The following is a 19918-nucleotide window of genomic DNA, read 5'->3' as shown; positions in this document are numbered from 1 at the left end:
GTACAGAGCCAGGCTAAAACTCCTAAAATAGAAAGGCACTTTCACATGTACATACTACAGATGTACATTGACACAATTAGGTAACAGTCACAAGCAGGAAGCTACCAGTACTGCAATTGATCAAATGGACAGGAAAGGACAACACTGATTTAATTAAGTGGGCAGGAGCTACCCTTGAGCCCCTAGGTAAATAGCAGTCTCTCCTGTTACACAGCCACTCACTATAAACAGCTATAATAACCGTCACACGACACACTGAACTTGGATGAATGCTCTAAGGGGGCATTCACAAATGCACGGTTTCTATATTTTCTTTTACTAAACAGCTTCTATAAGCATTATGGAACCCAGTACAATTATTTAAACATACAAAATTCCCTACGTAATTTAAAGATACAGGTACCCATCTCGATTATGCCACGTAGACTATTTTTTAAAAAGTATACCAGGGTGAGTGACAGCTCCATTTCCAGTTTGTTTTACTGATCTGAACAAAGCTGTGCCAACCACCCTGCACCCAGCCTCACACCCCAGCCCAGCTGGTGGTCAGGTTTTCAGTTCAAGGGGTGATTCCATAGGAGCTCTATTTACACATGGATAAAGCCTTCACTTGAAAGCCGCTCATGGCTCGGGGCCTCTGCGGTGGGTTACTCAGAGCAAGACTCAGTTCTAAGCGCATTCCCTGCACTCATGGCCTCTCGCTACTGTGTCACCCCAAATATGAAGTCTTCTACACCCTCAACGGACCCATAGGTTCTTAATTTTTATTTGAGGCTGTAGTGATCAGATTCAAGTTTCTTCAGTTTGTAGACCCCAGGGGCTATGTCATTCCCCAAAACTCAGGAGACCAGTACTCTCCCCACTTTCTTCTTCTTATTGATTAAATTATAAGCCCATTTTTGGAAATGGCAAAAGTACAAAGACAGAAAACTGAACCCATACAATCTGACCCTTAGGGCTCTATATCCATTGATAACTTTCACGCTCATTGCAGTAGGTGCAGTGGGGCACTGTTGTAAATGATTCTATGGAGGCTCAAGGGGCACCGAAGTCAGATCATATGTGAGAAAACATGCAATTGAACAATAGCGGTGACACTGAACATGAACATGGAGCTCTACAAAGGGCCATTCAACATGTTGAAATAATTTAGAGCACTCATTAGAAATATGTACTAAGTACCTTTCTCTCTATGCTAATCCACACCCTGACCCAAACCAAAGGCCAACTTGGTAAATCTAGTTGGGTGAGTTCCATGGAGGGGACATGAACATACAGTGATATCAGCTGAGAATACATATTCTTGTGTAAGTGGAGTCAGGTAATCTTCGTAGAACCATCATTTCCCCATCATCAAAACAACACCCTTCCCAAACTGCACACCAGGACTAAGATCCTTGAAACTGCAGGCATAACATCTCAGGACTCACTTCCTTTCTTCTTTCCTCATTCCTGTGCCTTCCACCTCCCGCTGTGTGCTGCCCCTGAGGCTGTAAGGCAGGCTGTGTACCAGGTAAAGTCTCTCGCTGCTGAAGCTTTTAATGCGCTTACCGGGTGCTAGTTTGGATATGTTGTGGTGGCCACCGTGTCGTACCCCTGGAATCTGAAGGCTTTTACTAAACGAAGTAAGGACAGGTGAGTCCCTATTGAGTTCTTACTCACTCTGAGTCACATCCTTCCCTGGGAATTGGGGAAAAAAGTGCCTCAGGGTGACAGCAGGGATTTAGGGGGACAGCTGAGACAGGTAGAGTAAGGAAGGGATGGGAGAGTATTAGGAGCCGTCTCCTGGAAGGCACAGCCTCAGAGGCTCCGAGGGTCCAGAGCAGCATGTCCCCTGCCATCCCAGACGGCCAATGGCAGAAGGGCAATCCTCATCCCTCACAGGTGCAAACAATGAGAGGAGACATGGGAGGATCACCAGGGGAAAGCCTGGAGAATGAAGCTGGGAGTAAGATCTGAAAAGCTGTGGTTAAAGCTTATAAAAGAGGCCCCTCCCCTCCCCCTACCAAATAATACATCCAAACGCCTTTTGATGCCCTTTGTTAACATCTTGCACTTCCACCAAAGATGGAAAATGGTTTTTAAGAATCCTTTTTATTTTAATTTCTAAAAGATTTAACATTTCCCCTCCCTCCTCTATTGCTTCCACCTTTATTCTTTGCTTCTGTTTCCCCAGATAGCGACAGAGAATCAGCAACCAAAGTGGAATCCAGAAAGAACTGGGAGACTATTTAGGAAAGTTTAAATTTCCTAGGGGGTTCGGGAAGATTGTTTAAAAGCGTTAGTGCTATTCAAAGGGTGGTCCTGGCTGTCTCCATGTGTCCAAGGTGCTGAAGGACCACAAAAACTCAAGAGAAATGGGGAGGGGTTGGACAAGATGCTGAGCTGGGCCTCCCCCCCCCCCCCCAAAACAAAACAAAACAAAACAAAACAAAAACATGGGTGGTTCTGAAAATGAAGAGGTTTAAAAGCTTACCGTTCTTGGAAATACTCGGAAAAAAATTCACTATTCAAAACAATTGTGAAATTAGGCTGTAGGCAAGCAATCAGAGTGTGACTTTGAAAGAAAGTATCTCATTAATTTAATCTCTGTTTGCATTAGAATGATTAGACTGGCAAACTGAGGTAGAGATCAGTCATGATCTTGATTTTAGTTCAAATCCTCATTCTTTCCTGCATGATGCAGTCACCAGTGGGCTGATGAAGTCCATACTGTGTAATTCTTAGGTGGGCATGTGATTGGCTACCAGTTTGAAACCACACTTAGAAGGAAATCAATGGTGGTCCGGAGGGGTGAGTTCTGGCCATCCACTTATAAAAAACAACAGGTCTCCTCATCAGTAAGTTCAATGATAGAACAGATAAAATGCTCATAGGCTGACGGATGATATAAGCTGCTGCTGGTGGGGGAGTGGTGATTTGTACCTTTGCAAAAGCAAATTAATTCAAAGCAACCTTCTTAAGATAGAGGGAACTATAGCATAAAAATGGGCTAAAGAAAAATTGTCAGAGAAAGAGGGCCCCTCATGGAGCTAGGTGACTATGTGAATTATGTAGAGACCGTACGAGAAAGGAAAAGGAAAAAAAAAAAAAAAAGTCCTGGTTCCAGGGTATAAAATTGGGAGGAAGTGATCCTGGAACCATGAGGAAATTCTCCCACCGTGGCCAGCACGGCGCTTACTCCAGTACCGTGGCCAGTTCGAGGTTGGCTCAGAGAGACAGAAGGAGAGGAAAGGTGGGGATTCAATTCAGGATCGTCTGTTCTCTGCAGCATGTTTAAAGGAACCAAGGTCATTTGGTCTGGAGAAGAGAAGGCCGAGTGGACCGAGCACTGTTGTGCTGCTTGCTTTCTCCATTTCCAGAAGGGAGAAGCCCGGGATTGAGGGGAGCTGGGAATATTTTCCAGGCAGTCACTGAACAACAGCTCTTGGAAGTTGTTTGTGGAGCAGTGTGACCAGAAAGTCTTGAAGACTAGACAGCTCTAGTCCTTTGTGAATGTGAAGGATGGAGCTGGAAATCCTCTGGGGCCTGGTCAGGCGCGTGGAAGGAGTCACACTGGTAACTCTGGAGGACTGCCTCCCTCCTCTCCCAGGTTTCAGGTCAAGCAGTAACTACAGAGGCTCTACCCTCTTCCGCTGAGTCTTTAACCTGGACCCAGGGAAATGACTTATTATGAAAGAGACACTCATCCAATCATTCAGGCCGTGGGTTGAAGGTCCCACTGGGAATGTCCATCCCACTGTGACACCTGAAAGTCTTTAGCATGAGCCAAACCCTGTCCCCCTACATGGAACCAGAGGCGCTCACTGTCAGCTACCAAACAATGCCATCACCACCCTTTGGCCATGACCCCAAGTGCCACAGACCAACACTGGTTATACTCCAAAGCCTGGAACTCAGATTCTCGTGCTTTGGGACCCAGGCAGTTCTGAGTCACCCAGGTTGCTCTAAACCTGAAGCGCTATACAATGCGGAGAGCAGAGTGGTGTTGCCTTCCTTACAAATGGTGCAGCATTGAATTTTCAAGTAAGTCTAAGTGAGTCTATTGTCTTTAAAATGACATATGTCCAGTTATTTAAAAAAAAGAAACTACAAAATACAAATGCCCGTGTTAATTTAGCTAGTCTCAGACGTTACGTTCGAGAACAGAGGAAAGCCAGAAGATCTCCAGTTCTAAGCACAAAACTATGGAAAGTTATGGATCGTGACTTGTCACTAATCCATTTTCTTTTTTTTTAATCACCTCCCCGGATGACCTTGCCCAGTGGTTTTCACATTGTGCAAGACTTGTCTGTAGGACCCTGGGAGGGAGGCGCAGGTCCTATGGTAGGGTTTGTTTTTGGAAGAACAGCAGGTTTTGGCCTTAGGGCTGGAGGCTTTAGCTGTACGCCCATTCTGGGGGCCACCATAGGTTTGAAAGTACTCATCGTGTCACTGGAGGAGCTAGTGCTTCGTCGAATCTGAGGCTCTGAGCTCCTGAGGGCCACGTTGTGCAAAGGGCTGAGAGATTCGGTGGAAGTGGCGGGGGTAGGGGAGTTTTTCACTTGTTCTAAGGTGTCCAGAACCACATCGGGAGCGTGCTTTGCTGTGCTCTGTCTCTCCAGTTCTCGGAGTTCATTCAAAGCAGTGTTCATCGTCTCTTCAATATCCTGTTGCAACATCATTAGAAAGAGAGAGAGAACAAACTGATAATTAATACTCATGTATAGAAACACATAATTTCACTTCCAAGCAAACAGGCCAGCATTTATAATAACCTGAGCCTACAACCCAATTCTTTCTTATATATAAACACAAAATATATATATTTTTATTTATAGAACATAGATCCCTGAAATCAATCTAAGCCAGTGGTTGGCAAACTCATTAGTCAACAGAGCCAAATATCAACAGTACAATGATTGAAATTTCTTTTGAGAGCCAAATTTTTTAAACTTAAACTATATAGGTAGGTACATTGTTATTAACTTAATTAGGGTACTCCTAAGCTGGCCTTTGCTAAAAACGTCCTCAATCTGAGGGGTCGACCTCAGCGAACGTACCTCAATCAGAGTGAGGACATTTTTAGTAAAGGCCAGCTTAGGAGTACCCTAATTAAGTTAATAACAATGTACCTACCTATATAGTTTAAGTTTAAAAAATTTGGCTCTCAAAAGAAATTTCAATCGTTGTACTGTTGATATTTGGCTCTGTTGACTAATGAGTTTGCCGACCACTGAGCTAGGGCCACAAAATATTTTTTAATGGTGTTAAGTTTTCTAGGAATAAGTGATCATGTATATTATACTCTATTTTGATTGGGACTGACCAAGCACTGTCCACCATTTCAGAAAAATCACATCACTAATGGAAACACTTTTCATGGAATTGGAGTTAAGACTAACTCAATACTTGGCAATAATTGAGTTATTATTGGTGGCAGCCAGGGGCTGGGTGGGATGGGCCAAAGGGGAGTTGTTGTTCAATGGGTGTACAGTTTCAGTTTCACAAGATGAAAAAGTTCTGGAGATCTGTTTCACAACAATGAGCATATATTTCACTGAACTGTGTTGTTAATATGCATACTCTCAAAAGGTAGAGTACTGTGTGAGGCAGGGTGAGTGGAGGACCACTGCTCTGGTTTGACTGAGAGACCTCTTCTTCCACTCACCTGGAGCATAACCCTCTGGCTACGCACAGTGCTAACTGATTTCCACACTCAACTCCCTCATTGGATGGTAAGCACCTTCAGTCTATTGATTTAACATTGTGTCCATAAAGCCTAGCACAGGACCTAGCACACTGTAAGTGCTCTGCTGAATGAATAAACCAAAACATGATGATCACATATGGATACTGTAGCTAAAAAAACCCCAAAAACTTCACCAGGGATTCCACTGATTTGTTTAATAAAAGAATTTGCATATATATATATTTATTTCCCTTTGGTATGAACATCATGATGGCAGGCTTCATTGTCCTCATGGGAAAATCTGGAGGTGAGAGATGGAAAGATAAATAAAGGACACAGCTGGAAGCCATTTTGTGAGGATGACATCACTTTGGAGTAATTATTTTCATATGTGACTTCCATTTGATGCTAAGCATATAGATTTGTTTTTATAACAAGTATTTGCCCCTGAGAGAATGAAGAGAGCCTTGTTTATCTGTTGAGTTTCTGTTGTTATGATTTGCAATGAAAGGATTTCCTGCCTCTAGAAGCAGAAGGGTTAAATAGACCTTAGTAGGTCTTCCCACCCCCCAAGCTCCCAATTCCCTGTCTCTCCAACCCAAATCCTTTTTCACCTGCTTATTGTAAGCAGTGATGTTACGGCTTTTCCAATCAGTACTGAACTGTAGTCAAATATCACCCACTGGCTCTAAACAGGCCTCAAAGGACCCTGCACAGAGAATACTTCCAATAGAGAAAACCAAGAAGGGCAAAAGTCTTTTTGATTTTTGCTGAAAAATCGTTGTGCACTTAACATTGGTTCAATGTTTTAAAAACACATTAAACTCCTTATACAATCTAATTTGCTATCCAAAATTTTTTTTAGATAGGACACTGAAAATATCTTGGAAATTTGTTACATCAGTGCAGGTTTCCTTGGGCTCTTGTTATGAAAAATAATCCATCTTTAATATGTCCCCATATTTGTCTCTTCACTTCTCATTCACTTTCTTTTTTGATCTATTTAGTTTTAAGCTTCAGTGATAGCTAGAAGTCACTTCAGATTACACAAATGGCAAAGCCTGAATCTATTCACCTCCTTTGTCACTGGCCACACACACATTTTTAATGGCTGTGCTGCAAAAAGAACTAGAGGGGAATATGGTGGAACTATGGGAAAATAAATTAATTAAAAATATTTTTATTGATTTCAGAGAGGAAGGGAGAGGGAGAGAGAGAGAGAGAAACATCAGTGATGAGAGAGAATCATTGATTGGCTGCCTCCTGCATGCCCCTTACTGGGGATCAAGCCCGCAACCCAGGCATATGCCCTTAAACAGAATTGACCCTTTAGTCCACAGGCTAACGCTCTATCACTGAGCCAGACCAGCTAGGGCAAATTAATTTTTTTTACAGGTCCTTTGACTTTGTCAATTCTAATCATTAGGAAAAAGTGAAGATACGCATGTATTCAGGAGTGACCCAGTACCCAGACCCACTGTTCTTCAAACAGCTAACCGTCACTTCTCATCATTCACTAGTTCATCACTTCTTGAGATGAAAGTGTTATCTTTATTCCATACTAAAACGTTTCTGTTTCTGGGCTCTCTGTTCTGTTCCATCAACTTGTCTGTTTTACTGTCTTTAGCATGCATTCAGAACTGGGAGGGCTAGTCCTTCCTCATTATTCTTCTTTGCAGAATTTTCCCAGCTATGTAGCAATGATGCATTTGAATGCCCTGGGTCCTACATTTCTGCCATGACTATTTAAATCAATATAAACCTAATGTACTTGGGCCCTTCCAGTAACACATGGTTCTTCAAGAGGCCCATAGCGAGGCCTTAAATTAAAGAATGGACTAATTTCTTTTCTGTTTTCATTAGTTGGTTCTATACAAAATACAGGGCTACAAAAAAGTAAACCCTGCAAACCTCCTTCATCACACCCCAGGCACTGAACGTGCACTATTCCCCTAAAAGCATCCCACCTGAGCGATCATCTCTGGGTCCAGTGGCTTGTGGTCATTGAAGCCTGAGTATTGCCCCGATGACGTGGATCTTCTAATAGGAGGGCTGTCAATCTTCTTGAGGGAGTCGTGCCGGCTGATGTTGGTCAGGCTGCCATGGCCTGGCCGGCGCCTCCTCTCCGGACTGTCATTGTTGAGGCCACGGTTCTGCAGCAGGCCCCGGGGGTGACTGGCCAGGTTTGGGGACCCCAGGTCAACTGAGGAGTTGGAAAGAGCATGTGGGGGGTGGAGAGGACAATGGCCATCACTGGTTCTGCCAGGACGCCTTCCTGGAGGGGGTGGCTCTCCTCTTTTTCTTTGTCTAGACATACACAGAGAGAAAGAGAGAAAAGGAGCGCTCACCACACTGGGTAATACTGCAAAGGGCACTGTGGCTCCGCATGGCCCCAGGGGAAGTGGAGGTTCAGGAGCCTGACTACCAGGCTCCACCCACCTGGCTAAATACCCATCCGAATGCCGGTCTGTCGGGGAGTTCATGTCCTTGGATGAAGACTTGTCTTCAGTCACTGGCCCACTGCTGGCCTCGCTGTCAGCTTTTTGGCTCAGAGTGTCTGAAAACGTATCATCCCTGAAGTAACGAGAATCAACAGTGAGGGTGTTTTGCTAGATGAATAGGACACACACACACACACACACACACAGACACACACACACAAATAAGTGATGGCAGTTATGTATGTAAGTCTCTTATTAATGTAATGTTTTTCTTTTCATTGTAAAAATAACACAATTTCATTGCAGAAAAAGTGGAAAATTCAGATACACAAATAACAATTACCCATAATATAAAATAACATCCAGAGATAACTATTGTCAGAATTTTAAAAACTATCCTTCTATACTTTTTGTAATGCCTGGGATACATGCCTACCTACAAGTGTGTGCATATACAGGGTGAGGCAAAAGTAGGTTATAGTTGTTCATATGGAAGATAATATAATTAATAAATAATAATAGAATAAACTGTATTTTGCATACTCACAAGTGTAAACCTACTTTTGCCCCACTCTGTGCATGTATATAGTATTTTCTGTACATTATGGATGCTTATGCTTATATACTTTAGATACATATGACTGATATCTGTATCCTATATAATAAAAGCGTAGTATGCAAATTGTCCCCTCGACTGGGAGGTTGTCCGGGAGTTCAACCAGGGGGTGGGGCCGGCCCAGAGGAAGGGAGGGAGGCCTTCGCAGGTGGCGGCTGGGGGAAGGGAGGGAGGCCCTGGCTGGCAGCTAGCAGCCACTAGGGACCCTACCAGTGCATGAATTTCGTGCACTGGTCCTCTAGTATACACATAATATTTCTTGGGTTCTGAGGTACACATTTTAACACTTCTAAAATTAGACCGACTCATGTATTCACCTTATACATTTTATGTGTTATATTTCTCTTTTCCTTGAAAAGCTACTCTTAAATTGATGCTGCATTGTGAAATAACGTGTTCACAAAATAGGGATTATTCTGTACATCACACTTTGTAACCTGTTTCTTTCACTTAATATATTATGACTATCTTTCCATCTTTTAAAATAATTTTGAAATTAGAGCTTTCTCATCAGCAAAATGGAAAAAAAAAAAAAGAAGCCAGGAGATGATACTTTTTAAACTTGAGGCCAGTATCTTCTCTCTTGGGAACCTGGAATTGAAATGGTAGGCAGACACCAAAGGAAGAGCACCGCTGCTCCTGGATTCAGCAGTGTCACTCAGCTCGTAAAGTCCTTCTCTGCTCAGGTTCTAAGAATCTGGAGGCTTCAAAAGGCGTCTCTCACTAGTCCTTGCTCCCAGCCTCCGGTGGATTCTGAGAAATGAGAACCTGCTGGCCCGGCAGTTCTGTTATCAGAGGCCCACAGGCAGGGGAAGAACTGCCAGCGCAGAAGTGCTAGCTCTGCAAGCCCTCCTGCTCTTTTCCCACAAGGCCAAGGTCACTGGAAGAGCAGAAGCTGGAGTCTCCTCTTGGGAACACTCTGGCCACCGAGGCTGGGACTACTCACATGTCCTGCACCACGATGTACTGGTGAGGCACCAGCCCGTCGATCCCGTTGTGCCTGCCTTCCCACCAGTCCTCGGACGCTCGGTGATACAGCAGCAGGGAGGCTCCCTTCTTGAAGGACAGCTCTCTGGCAGACCGCCCAACGTAGTCAAACTTGGCTATGGCTTCTATTGGCTCACATTCTACAGAGAACACACCAGGAAGCGGTGAGGGACAGGGCTGTTGGGAAGGCATAATACACTATCTGAAAGGTCTAGGTTAGGCCTTAGAAATAAGGAAGGCCGCTTTCATATCCAGACAGAACAAGGGAATAAACAAGTCATCAAAAAGGAGAAAAGGAGATGCTAAAAGAGATACAGGAAAACATTCTTTGGCTGTCAACAGTTTTTCAGGCAAAGAAAAATTGAATATTAGATCTTAATTTCCACAGCCTCTTACTAGAGCTATAACGACAGTTTAATAAAAAATAGTTTAAACTTTGCAGTATGATATATAAGATCTCTCCCGGGGTTGTAATATCCTCCAAAACAACTCCAATATAATTTTGACATTGATGGAGTTCCCTTGCAACACATTAATCCCACTTATAACGTGTAAACATCACTAACCCACAACACCAGGAAGTTTGTTTTATGTGCTTATTTTTCTAAAAATCAAGTCTACAAAATTTGCCACATTAAATACTACTTGAATACATTGGATTTCCTCATCTACTTTTTTAGCACTATCAGATCTTCAAACTACCATCAAGTGTAAAGACAACTTTGTTTTCTCTAGTATCAGTAACAAATTCTGACTATTACCTATGAAATAAGCATAACTTAAGACTGTCCTGTACTGACAGTAAAAGACCAGATTTGAAAACTATATTTGCTAGAGATAAAAGGGTATTCAAGGGAATAATAGTGAGTGAAAAAGCCAATCTCAAAAGGTTAGACACTGTATAATTCCATTTATTTAGCCTACGTGAAATGATATACTATCAAGATGGAGACTAGATTACTGGTTGCCAGAGGTTGGGGTGGGGGAGGTGACAGGAGGAAATGGCTGTAAAGGGCAGCACAAGGCATCCTTGGGATGGAACTGTTCTTCTTGACTATCATTGTGATCACACAAATCTATACATGTGATAAAAGTGTACAGAACCAAGTAAATACATATGCAAATGAGTGCATGTAAAACTGGTAAAATGTGAACATGGTGAATGGATTGTATCAATGTCAATTTCCTAGTTGTGGTATTATCCTATACTCATGTAAGCTATTACTGTGGCAGGACACTGGGTGAAGGGTATGTGGGATCTCTCTGTATTATTTCTTACAATGGCATGTAAATCTACAATAATCTCAAAATAAAAAGTTTGAAAAACTTACTGAATTCTGGGCCTAGAATAGGAGTTTCAGCTCTGATCTACTTCTGACCACAGATATTGAAGGCCAATAAGCAGACAAATTAAATTAAACAACTATAACAGGTGCTTTTTGTAATTTGGCTTATTGTGATCTTTCTTCCCCTCTCCCAACATCACCTCATCCTCAATAATAAACAGAACTAGCCCTGGCTGGTAGCTCAGTTGGTTAGAGAACTGTCCTGATACACCAAGGTTGCAGGTTTGATCCTGGTCAGGGCACATATAAGAACCAACCAATGAGCGCATAAACAAGTGGGACAACAAATCGATGTCTCTCTCAAATCAATCAATCAAAAATGTTTTTAAAGTAAACAGAACTAAAAGGGGCCAATACAGGTGGTACATCCTTAGAGAACTATATGCTATGAGCAATACCTCATTTGCTAAAAACCGAGTATGCATTAGTTTCCAAATACTCTAGAATATATGTGCACACATAATAGATTAAAACCTAACTATCTGTCAGATATTTTCTCAGGAAATTGTTTTCTGTTTCCCTTGGAAAAAAACCTTCTCATTTAAAATAGTGTATTTTTTCCCAAAGTTCATTGCAGTATCTTCAATATCTGTTGTACTTATATGGAATGACTGCCTAAGAGGTCCTTGGGTAGCCAGCTCAGCTTCTTTCTCACTTGATAAATTCAAACACTCTCTAGGACAGGTAAAGCAAATAATAAAAATCAATAAACATTGAAAACGCTTAGGATCTGCCTTATCTGAAGGGCTTGTGTGAATTTCAGCTATACATTTAATTTAATTTATTTAAAATATATTTTTATTGATTTCAGAGAGAAAGGGAGAGGGAGAGAGAAATAGAAACATCAATGAGAGAGAATCATTGATTGGCTGCCTCCTGTACCCCACTACTGGGGATCATCCCAGCAACCCCGGCATGTGCCCTGACTGGGAATCAAACTGTGACCTCCTGGTTCATAGGTTGACACTCAACCACTGAGCCACACTGGCTGGGCTATACATCATAATAATAAAAGGCCAGAGGGGTCACGACCGAAACAACCAAATGACCGGTCACCATGGGGTGCATGAAGCACCTCTCGGGCCCTGCTTCTCCCCTCCTCCCCCAGCATCGGTGGAGTGTCATGGGGTGCCGGCAGCGTTCACAGAGCGTGCGAGGCGTTGTGGGGTGGCGGACATGGCCATGATGGTAGGCAAGGCCTAGGGGACCCTACACATGTATGATTTAATCGTGCCCTGGGCCTCTAGTCTATATATATAAAAGGCTAATATGCAAAATGTCCCCTTGGGAGTTCCACTGAGAGACGGGGAGTTCGGTCGCTCGCTATGATGTGCGCTGACCACCAGGGGGTGGCGCAGAATGACAAAAGGCCCCGGCCGGCAGCTGGCAGCCGGGGAAGGAAGGCCCCAATCGGCCCTGATTGCCGGCCTGGCTAGGGACCCTACCCGTGCATGAATTTCGTGCATCAGACCTCTAGTTTAAAATAAAGACAATAAGTGCTCCATCTTTTTGCTAGTAGATAATGTTTAAGGAAAATAATACTTCTTTCTGCACTATAGTCTGCATATAGTATACTTCTCAGCAAAGTAGGTGTAAAAATAATTTAAAAACAACAGTTTAACCCTTTAACAACTGACGATAACTTTAGATCATATGTTAACCCTCTGGTATTCCATCCTAAAATTATATTTTCTTTATTAAAACAATATCAATAGCAGCTTTATTAAATATCTACCAGTCTGCTTCATAGAGGAGGAATATAACTTTATATTCAAAGAGTGTGCTTTCTAGTTTGTTCTAAATTTGCAGATACAGAAAAAATGCTGGTTGATCTGAGATGACAGATAACAATTTTTTTTTACCTCAGTTCTCCCTGGGGGACAGAAATAAACATGTCCATGGTGTAGGGATACAAATAAACATATCCATGGAAGAATGAAGACTTGCCAACTTATTAAAAAGAACTTCATGACATGTAATTTATAAATTTCCATGTGAACAGCCCATGTGTTAAAATTTTGTTTTATTAGAAAAAGAAGGAAATATACTAGCCCATATCACGGTGTACAATCCATGTACTTGTCAATGGAAATGAAGAGAGAACCATTAATGTTCTTGAATGCCACTCAATCATACACTGTCAACACTGGCCAAAGGCAATTTAAGACTATTTAATAGATATATACATTTTTTTTTTATAATTTCATAATCACAACCTCTGTGCTCACAATCTCTTTTTATTTTTTGAAACAACTAGCAACAGGATCATCAGTTTTTGCTTATTTAGTTCAAATGTGGAGAGGTTATGAAAGAATAACCAGATGAATCAGAAGTACAATTTATTGGCAACCCTGCTAATCAACTAGTAATTCTGAGCAATTTCATTATTTTGGCTCTTTCTGCTCCCACTAGAGTCATTTCACAGTCAAGTGTCAATCATAAGCTATTTATACACATCTTAGTCTAGTCATTGCAGAGCAAATCAGTCCCAGGGCATGGCACCACACCACATGCCTTTCACAGAGAGAGTAACATGGCCCTTTAAGGTTGGGCAGAGGCTGCAGAATGCTGCTACTAACAGTAACAACAATAATAATATGATAGCTTCATTATTATGCATGATTGTTATAGTTTTGTGCAAAGAGAAAGAAAATTCAGTAAAGTATTTACATTTCTTCTAATTTTATAAGAAATGCTAGTGCATCACACTTTCTCGTTGGGGCCTTGCTGTCTCTGCCACTTTTCTTCCTTGATCTGTTACCCACTGCCCTTGCAGATGGCAGTTTTGTTCCGTGACAGCCTCTCTTTTTGGAAACAAAAGCTATTCTCTCTAGTGATACCATGACAAAGACAAGAAAATAAATATCTGAGCAATCAAAAAGATAATCAATACTCTAATTAATTTAGCTACAGGACTTTAGGGGCTGGCTGTGGGTAAGGATATCTGACCTTTGTAAGCAATGCTTTTCTTTAACAAAATCAGAAGAACATGATCAAAATGTTATCTAAGACGCAGAGCCCTCAGCAAAGCTTTTCTTTTACAGTCAAGAGGTAAGAACGACAGACAGATGGCACGGTGGAGAGGGTGATGTTTGAAAGAGGGATGGCTGAGGCTTTGTCTTCTCCTGCCTGCCACTGGGGAGAGCAAGGAAACACTTAGAGAAGTCATCGATATCAATGAAAAAGGAATGAATCATATAGAGCAACAAAGAAACTCAAGACAAAAGAATAAATGGTAGCAGAGGTAGGGCTCAGAGACTTTCAAAAGCAACATCACAGCTCTCACTTGAAAGAATATCTTCTAACTTAAGCTCTGAAAATGTCAACTCATCCTACTTTTAAAAACACAAAGAAACTTTCCTTTTATAGCAGAGGGTAGACACACTAGACATCCTGATTACCCTCTTGTTGAAGTCAACTAAAAAATGTTGTATTGAGCCTGGCCCAAGTGGCTCAATGGTTGAGCATCCACCTATGAACTAGGAGGCCACTGGTTCGAGTCCAGGTCAGGGTACATGCCTGGGTTGCGGGCTTGATCGCCAGTAAGGGGGTGTGCAGGAGGCAACTGATCAATGATTCTCTCTCCCTTCCTCTCTGTAATCAACAAAAATATATTTAAAAACGAATGTTGGATTAAAAAAACAAACAAAAAACTTTGAGATGGCATTGGAGCCAACATAATACTAAGGAATACTAGAGACCAAAAACTCAAAGTGGGAAGCCAATGAAGTAAACAGAACACTAGAAAAAGTGAGTCAGAGTCTGTCCTGAGGGCATTTTCCCTGCCTGGTTAATTTAAGCTTTTGTGAAAAACAAAACCTGAAAAGATTTAAAAGAGAATATAGGAGAATTCTCTTCATTACCTCAGGTGCAGAAGGATATTCCTAAAGGAGACACAAAGTGAAAAGAACCTCTAACTCCTTTAAAATTAAGACCCTCTCTTTAGCAAAAGATATAATAAGCACATGAAAGACAAGCTACAGAGCAGAAGATATTTGTAAAATATATACCCAGTAAAAGACCTGGTCCAGAACCATAACGAACTCTTACACATAAGGAACTCTCACAAATAAGGAAAATACCAAAGCTAAACCAAACTAAATAAATTTTAAAAGCCCAGAAAAACTAATAGTGGACAAATGGGTCTTAATGCGCAAAAGATTTGATAGAAATTTCACACAAAAAGAAACCTAAACATATAAAAATGAGTATATCTGTATTAACCATGTCTTTTATTTTCTGTATTCAGACATCTGGGCCTTGTTGGCCCTGGAGGGACTGTCCTTCCCAGGTCAGCAGATTCCTACACCTGGAGTGTGCCTTCCCAATACAATCCACCCCATCCACAGCCCACCCCAACCAGCTCCTCTCTAGGATTCTCACACGCTGGGCCACCATCCCCCTGCCCTAATCACCTCAGGGCCAGGTACAAGGAGAGATAGCAGTCTACGCCCGGAGCCTGCAGAAATTGTTCCAACCTGCTTATCTAGCCTCTCCTGTTCCAGTGGAAACCGAAACAAAGGCTCCTGCCCAGTTGCTCCCTCTCCTGCCTCATGACAGACCCTGGCACTTGATGCTGTGCCCACCCAAGGGTGCTGTGCTCTTTCCTCGTGGGAGCTGTGAGAAACAACGTATCTTCAATGGCAATCATCTCCTCATCTGCTGGCCTCCCTATACCCCCCATTTTCTATTAACAGACTGTAGTTTAAAACATCTTCATTAGCAAACCAGAGAAATGCAAATTACGTCACAATGAGATACAATTTCACACTGACAATATGGGCAAAGATGACAATAGTTGATTGATGAATATACACACAACCGAAAGGCTGATACACTGCTGGGGGGTCACACTGACAATATGGGCAAAGATGACAATAGTTGATAAAATCAAGTGTTGATGAGTATACACACAACCGAAAGGCTGATACACTGCTGGGGGAAGTGTACACCATTACAACCATTTTCACAAGCTTACTAATATTCCTAGATGTGTACATCCTAGAGAAACTCCTGTACATTTGCAGTGGGATGCATACTCAAAATATTCATCGCAGCACGGTTTTTAATGGAAAAAAAGATAGCACCCCATATACTCATCAATAACAACATATATAAGTACAATGAAATATTATACAGTAGTCAATTAAATGGTTATAACTATATGCAACAATGTGGATGAATCTCTGGAACATATTACTGAGTAGAAAAAAATAATGGGAAAAATGTACAGTATGATTCCATTTATAGGAAGTTCCATACAATAGAAAATGAAACAACAAACTATTTAAACACAGACATATAGAGGTTACCCGTGGGGGTGAGGACGGCAATGGGATTAGGGGAGCACAAAGGTAACGATGCCTTTTTTCTTAAACTTGGTGGTTCCATGCATGTTCACTGTAATGTTATTCTTCATACTCTACGCCTATTTTATAAATATTCTTTTGTTTCTCCTGAATTCTTAATATGAGCAGTTCTTAGAAAGGATATAAGACTAGTTTTATAACATACCGTCCTCACTGGTGTGGGTCTCAGTACCAGCATCCTGATCCACTTCCTCCAACGTACCGTGCTCGCTGTAGGGGCTGTCACTGTGGAGCGGAAATAGAAATTCATGTGAAGCCAAAGTGGAAAGAATTTCAAAAATGAGCAATTGCTACTGTAAGGAAGCATATAAGGCTTGGGATGGCCAGAGTTACTGGACAGCCGCTCAGTGGAATGCTGGAGCCTCCAGGGACGATCTGGCCCCTGGGCAGTGTGCGTCCCTTTGCTGGGACACAAAGGTTGTTTTACAACTCTGCAAAGACAAAGCTAACTTGTAGGGAACTCGCAGCCCTACAACTAACTCTTATCCACAGAAGCGAAAATTTGTCAAGTTCTCGTGGAATATGTGCCCTATGAATGCACCAGTTTTTGCAAATTCATTTCCACATTCCTTACCACATATTAATAAATGGCTCTTTGATTTCTGCTTTGAATTAATTGTAGTATTTTTTCCATCTTTTCTTCACAGATGTTCATTGTATGTTTGTGTGAGAGTTACGATTTTATCCTTTCAAAAACTCACCCTTGCTCGGCTGGCGTGGCTCAACGGTTGAGAGTCAACCTATGAACCAGGAGGTGGCGGTTCAATTCCTGGTCAGGGCACATGCCCAGGTTGCGGGCTCGGTCCCCAGTGTGGGGTGTGTGGGAGGCAGCCGATCAATGATTCTCTCTCATCACTGATGTTTCTATTTTTGTCTCTCCCTCTCCCTTCCTCTCTGAAATCAACTAAACAAACAAACAAACAAACAAAAAACTCACCCTTTAAAACTACCAGCACCTCTTCTCAAATGCATGCTGATAAATGAAATAAGCACTGGACACAGATACAAACCTGACTTTGCTGCAAAAGCCCATTTATATTGCTGGTGTTGGGTAACAAGGGTAACTGCTGTATTATTGACTTTCTGTTTAGAATGAGCAATACCCATAGAGAACACTACGTACGGGAGAGGAATATCAGCACATGTTATTGCCGCAGGACTCTTTATTACGGGGATTTACTCTGTAAAAAAGCAGCAACCACAAAAAGGACAGCGCATCCAATAACCCTGATCAGACATCCACATGCTTGTTCATTCATCTGCTCAGCGCCAAGCTCAGTCAGTACCTTGCACATAGTTAAGTGCAGGGTAAAGTAAATATTTTCGAATTGACTGTCATGTGTAAAATTGCTGGATATACTATAGAACTGGCATGTGTCATCCTCTGTGGTTAATTTAGAAAGCAGTACTTCTGGAAAGAATCAACTCTCAGTTTTCTTGAGGCATATGACCACACTGTGGTTTGAGATCACATTGTGGTTTAAGTAAAGAATAAGTGTACCTTTAGTTACTTAAGATCTTTCAGCTACTGATTCTATTTCTACTTAATCCCTGGGAAGGCAAAGGGAAACAAAGAGTCTTGAGGAGGGTCGAGAATGAAGACTCAAACACGTCTATTTCTGGCCATTCCTGCATGTGAGCTGTGCAGGGCAGTTTCTGAGTAAGGCTGGGAGGCAGCTGTTCAGGGGGAGGACTCATGTGGGTTTGTAATCAGACAGACCTGTCTCCAGTGGGCTGTCTCCAGTTACTACCAGTCATTGGACAGACTCCTTGGTCTCTCTTAACTTACTTGGTAGAGTGACTGTGAGGAGTAAGAGAGATCATATGCCCTGAGGAGCTGTAGGGGCTGCTCAAGGAATCAAGCTACTTTTATTGATCATATACAATCTCCTAGAAGCTGGGGCTCATATATCAAATTGTGAACATAAACCATTGAGGGTGTTCTACCATTGGTATTATTCAATTGACTATATCTCCCTCATTTTCACTGCTTCACTGAAAGGTGTCTATACTGCCGTATTAAAACACTGTTATCCCAACAGCATGGGTATTACCGGAGGGAAAGAGGGGTAGGGGAAGGTAGAAGAGTGTATAGGGAGGATTAAATGGTGATGAAAGGAGATTTGACTTCGGGTGGTAAATACACAATACAATATACAGATAATGCATGATAGAATTGTAAGCTTGAAACCTATAGATTTTAAAAAAATATATTTTATTGATTTTTTACAGAGAGGAAGGGAGAGGGATAGAGAGTTAGAAACATTGATGAGAGAGAAACATCGGTCAGCTGCCTCCTGCACACACCCTACTGGGTATGTGCCCGCAACCAAGGTACATGCCCTTGACCAGAATCGAACCTGGGACCCTTGAGTCTGCAGGCCAACGCTCTATTCACTGAGCCAAACCGGTTAGGGTGAAACCTACAGATTTTTAATAACCAATGTCACCCCAATAAACTCAAGTAAAAATAAGTAAAATAAAAAATTTGTTATCCCAACAATATATTAATGTAAATAATTTGCTCAAAATAACCACTACCACAACTAGTTAGGATAATATTAATAAGAATAAAAATAAAAATAAATAAGAATGGCCCTGGCCAGTGTGCCTCAGTTGGTTGGATGTCATCCTGCGCACCAAAAGGTTGCTGGTTTGATTCTTTGTCAGGGCACATGACCAGGTTGTGGGTCTGGCCCCTGGTTGGGTGTGTACGGGAGGCAGCTGATTGATGTTTCGCTCTCACATCTCTCTCTCCCTCTTCCTTCCTCTCTCTCTAAAGTCAATAAAAATATATTAAAAAAATAAGTAAGAATGAAAAAACATTTGGTTGATAAGCTCCTTTTAAAAATGAGAATTTTGAAACCACTTTATATAAAATTAAAACTATTTCAGAATGAAAATAAAATCTGTCAATTCAATCAGTTATCTTTTCTTGATGTACTAGTAAAAATTAATATAGTTCTATATAATATCAAAACCATTATTCTCCACAAAAGCCATGATAGGATGGATATATCTAAAAAGATGTCATCCTTGGGGAAAAGGGATGACGTTCTATAATAAGAAGCCAGGGTTGCCATGGGTCTTAGCATTCTAATTTATCTCAAGTATTCCTACTGCTGCTTCTTTTTTTGTTAGTTGGAAGCACTGGCAACCTATGGTCAATTCTTTTTCTTAAAAAGTTGATTCCTATTCTTCTATAATTTTTCCAGGGGAAGAAGGATTCAACATTTTTTAACTTACCAGTAGTCGTCTCCAGCCATACATTTCTCATAAACAGGGCCGTCCAGCTCTTTAGCATCCGGGAAAATAGTCTCATGGTGGATGATGATGGTTTTGACAATTTCATTCACATGAGCCTGGCAAGACACTTGATCCTGTATTTCTGGGACGGGCATCAATGTTGGGCCAAAGCAAATGGCCAGGTTATAAGGGTCCATCATGTTCTCATCACTGTATTGTGAAAGACTTTGAAAGGAAGCAAG

At 41.7% G+C, this 19918-nt stretch overlaps 1 protein-coding gene across 2 annotated transcripts in view; it reads right to left on the bottom strand.

Moving 5' to 3' along the window:
• Positions 1-6: 6 nt before the first annotated feature.
• Positions 7-19918, bottom strand: part of SRGAP1 (SLIT-ROBO Rho GTPase activating protein 1) — a 256690-nt gene continuing 236778 nt past the window's right edge. For both annotated transcript variants that reach the window (XM_005871684.2, XM_005871685.2), the window contains exons 17-22: positions 19677-19901; positions 16576-16655; positions 9675-9855; positions 8111-8245; positions 7639-7978; positions 7-4649 (exon numbers count right to left, since the gene is read on the bottom strand). In XM_005871684.2, the coding sequence (XP_005871746.1) occupies positions 4272-4649; positions 7639-7978; positions 8111-8245; positions 9675-9855; positions 16576-16655; positions 19677-19901 (1339 nt within the window). In that variant the 3' untranslated portion in view covers positions 7-4271. The remainder of the gene's footprint in view (positions 4650-7638; positions 7979-8110; positions 8246-9674; positions 9856-16575; positions 16656-19676; positions 19902-19918) is intronic.

This window comes from Myotis brandtii, unplaced genomic scaffold (genome assembly GCF_000412655.1).
Source record: "Myotis brandtii unplaced genomic scaffold, ASM41265v1 scaffold352, whole genome shotgun sequence".
NCBI classification, from domain to species: domain Eukaryota; kingdom Metazoa; phylum Chordata; class Mammalia; order Chiroptera; family Vespertilionidae; genus Myotis; species Myotis brandtii.
Note: the sequence above shows the minus strand (reverse complement) of the source record. Positions and strands in the feature narration are given on the sequence as shown.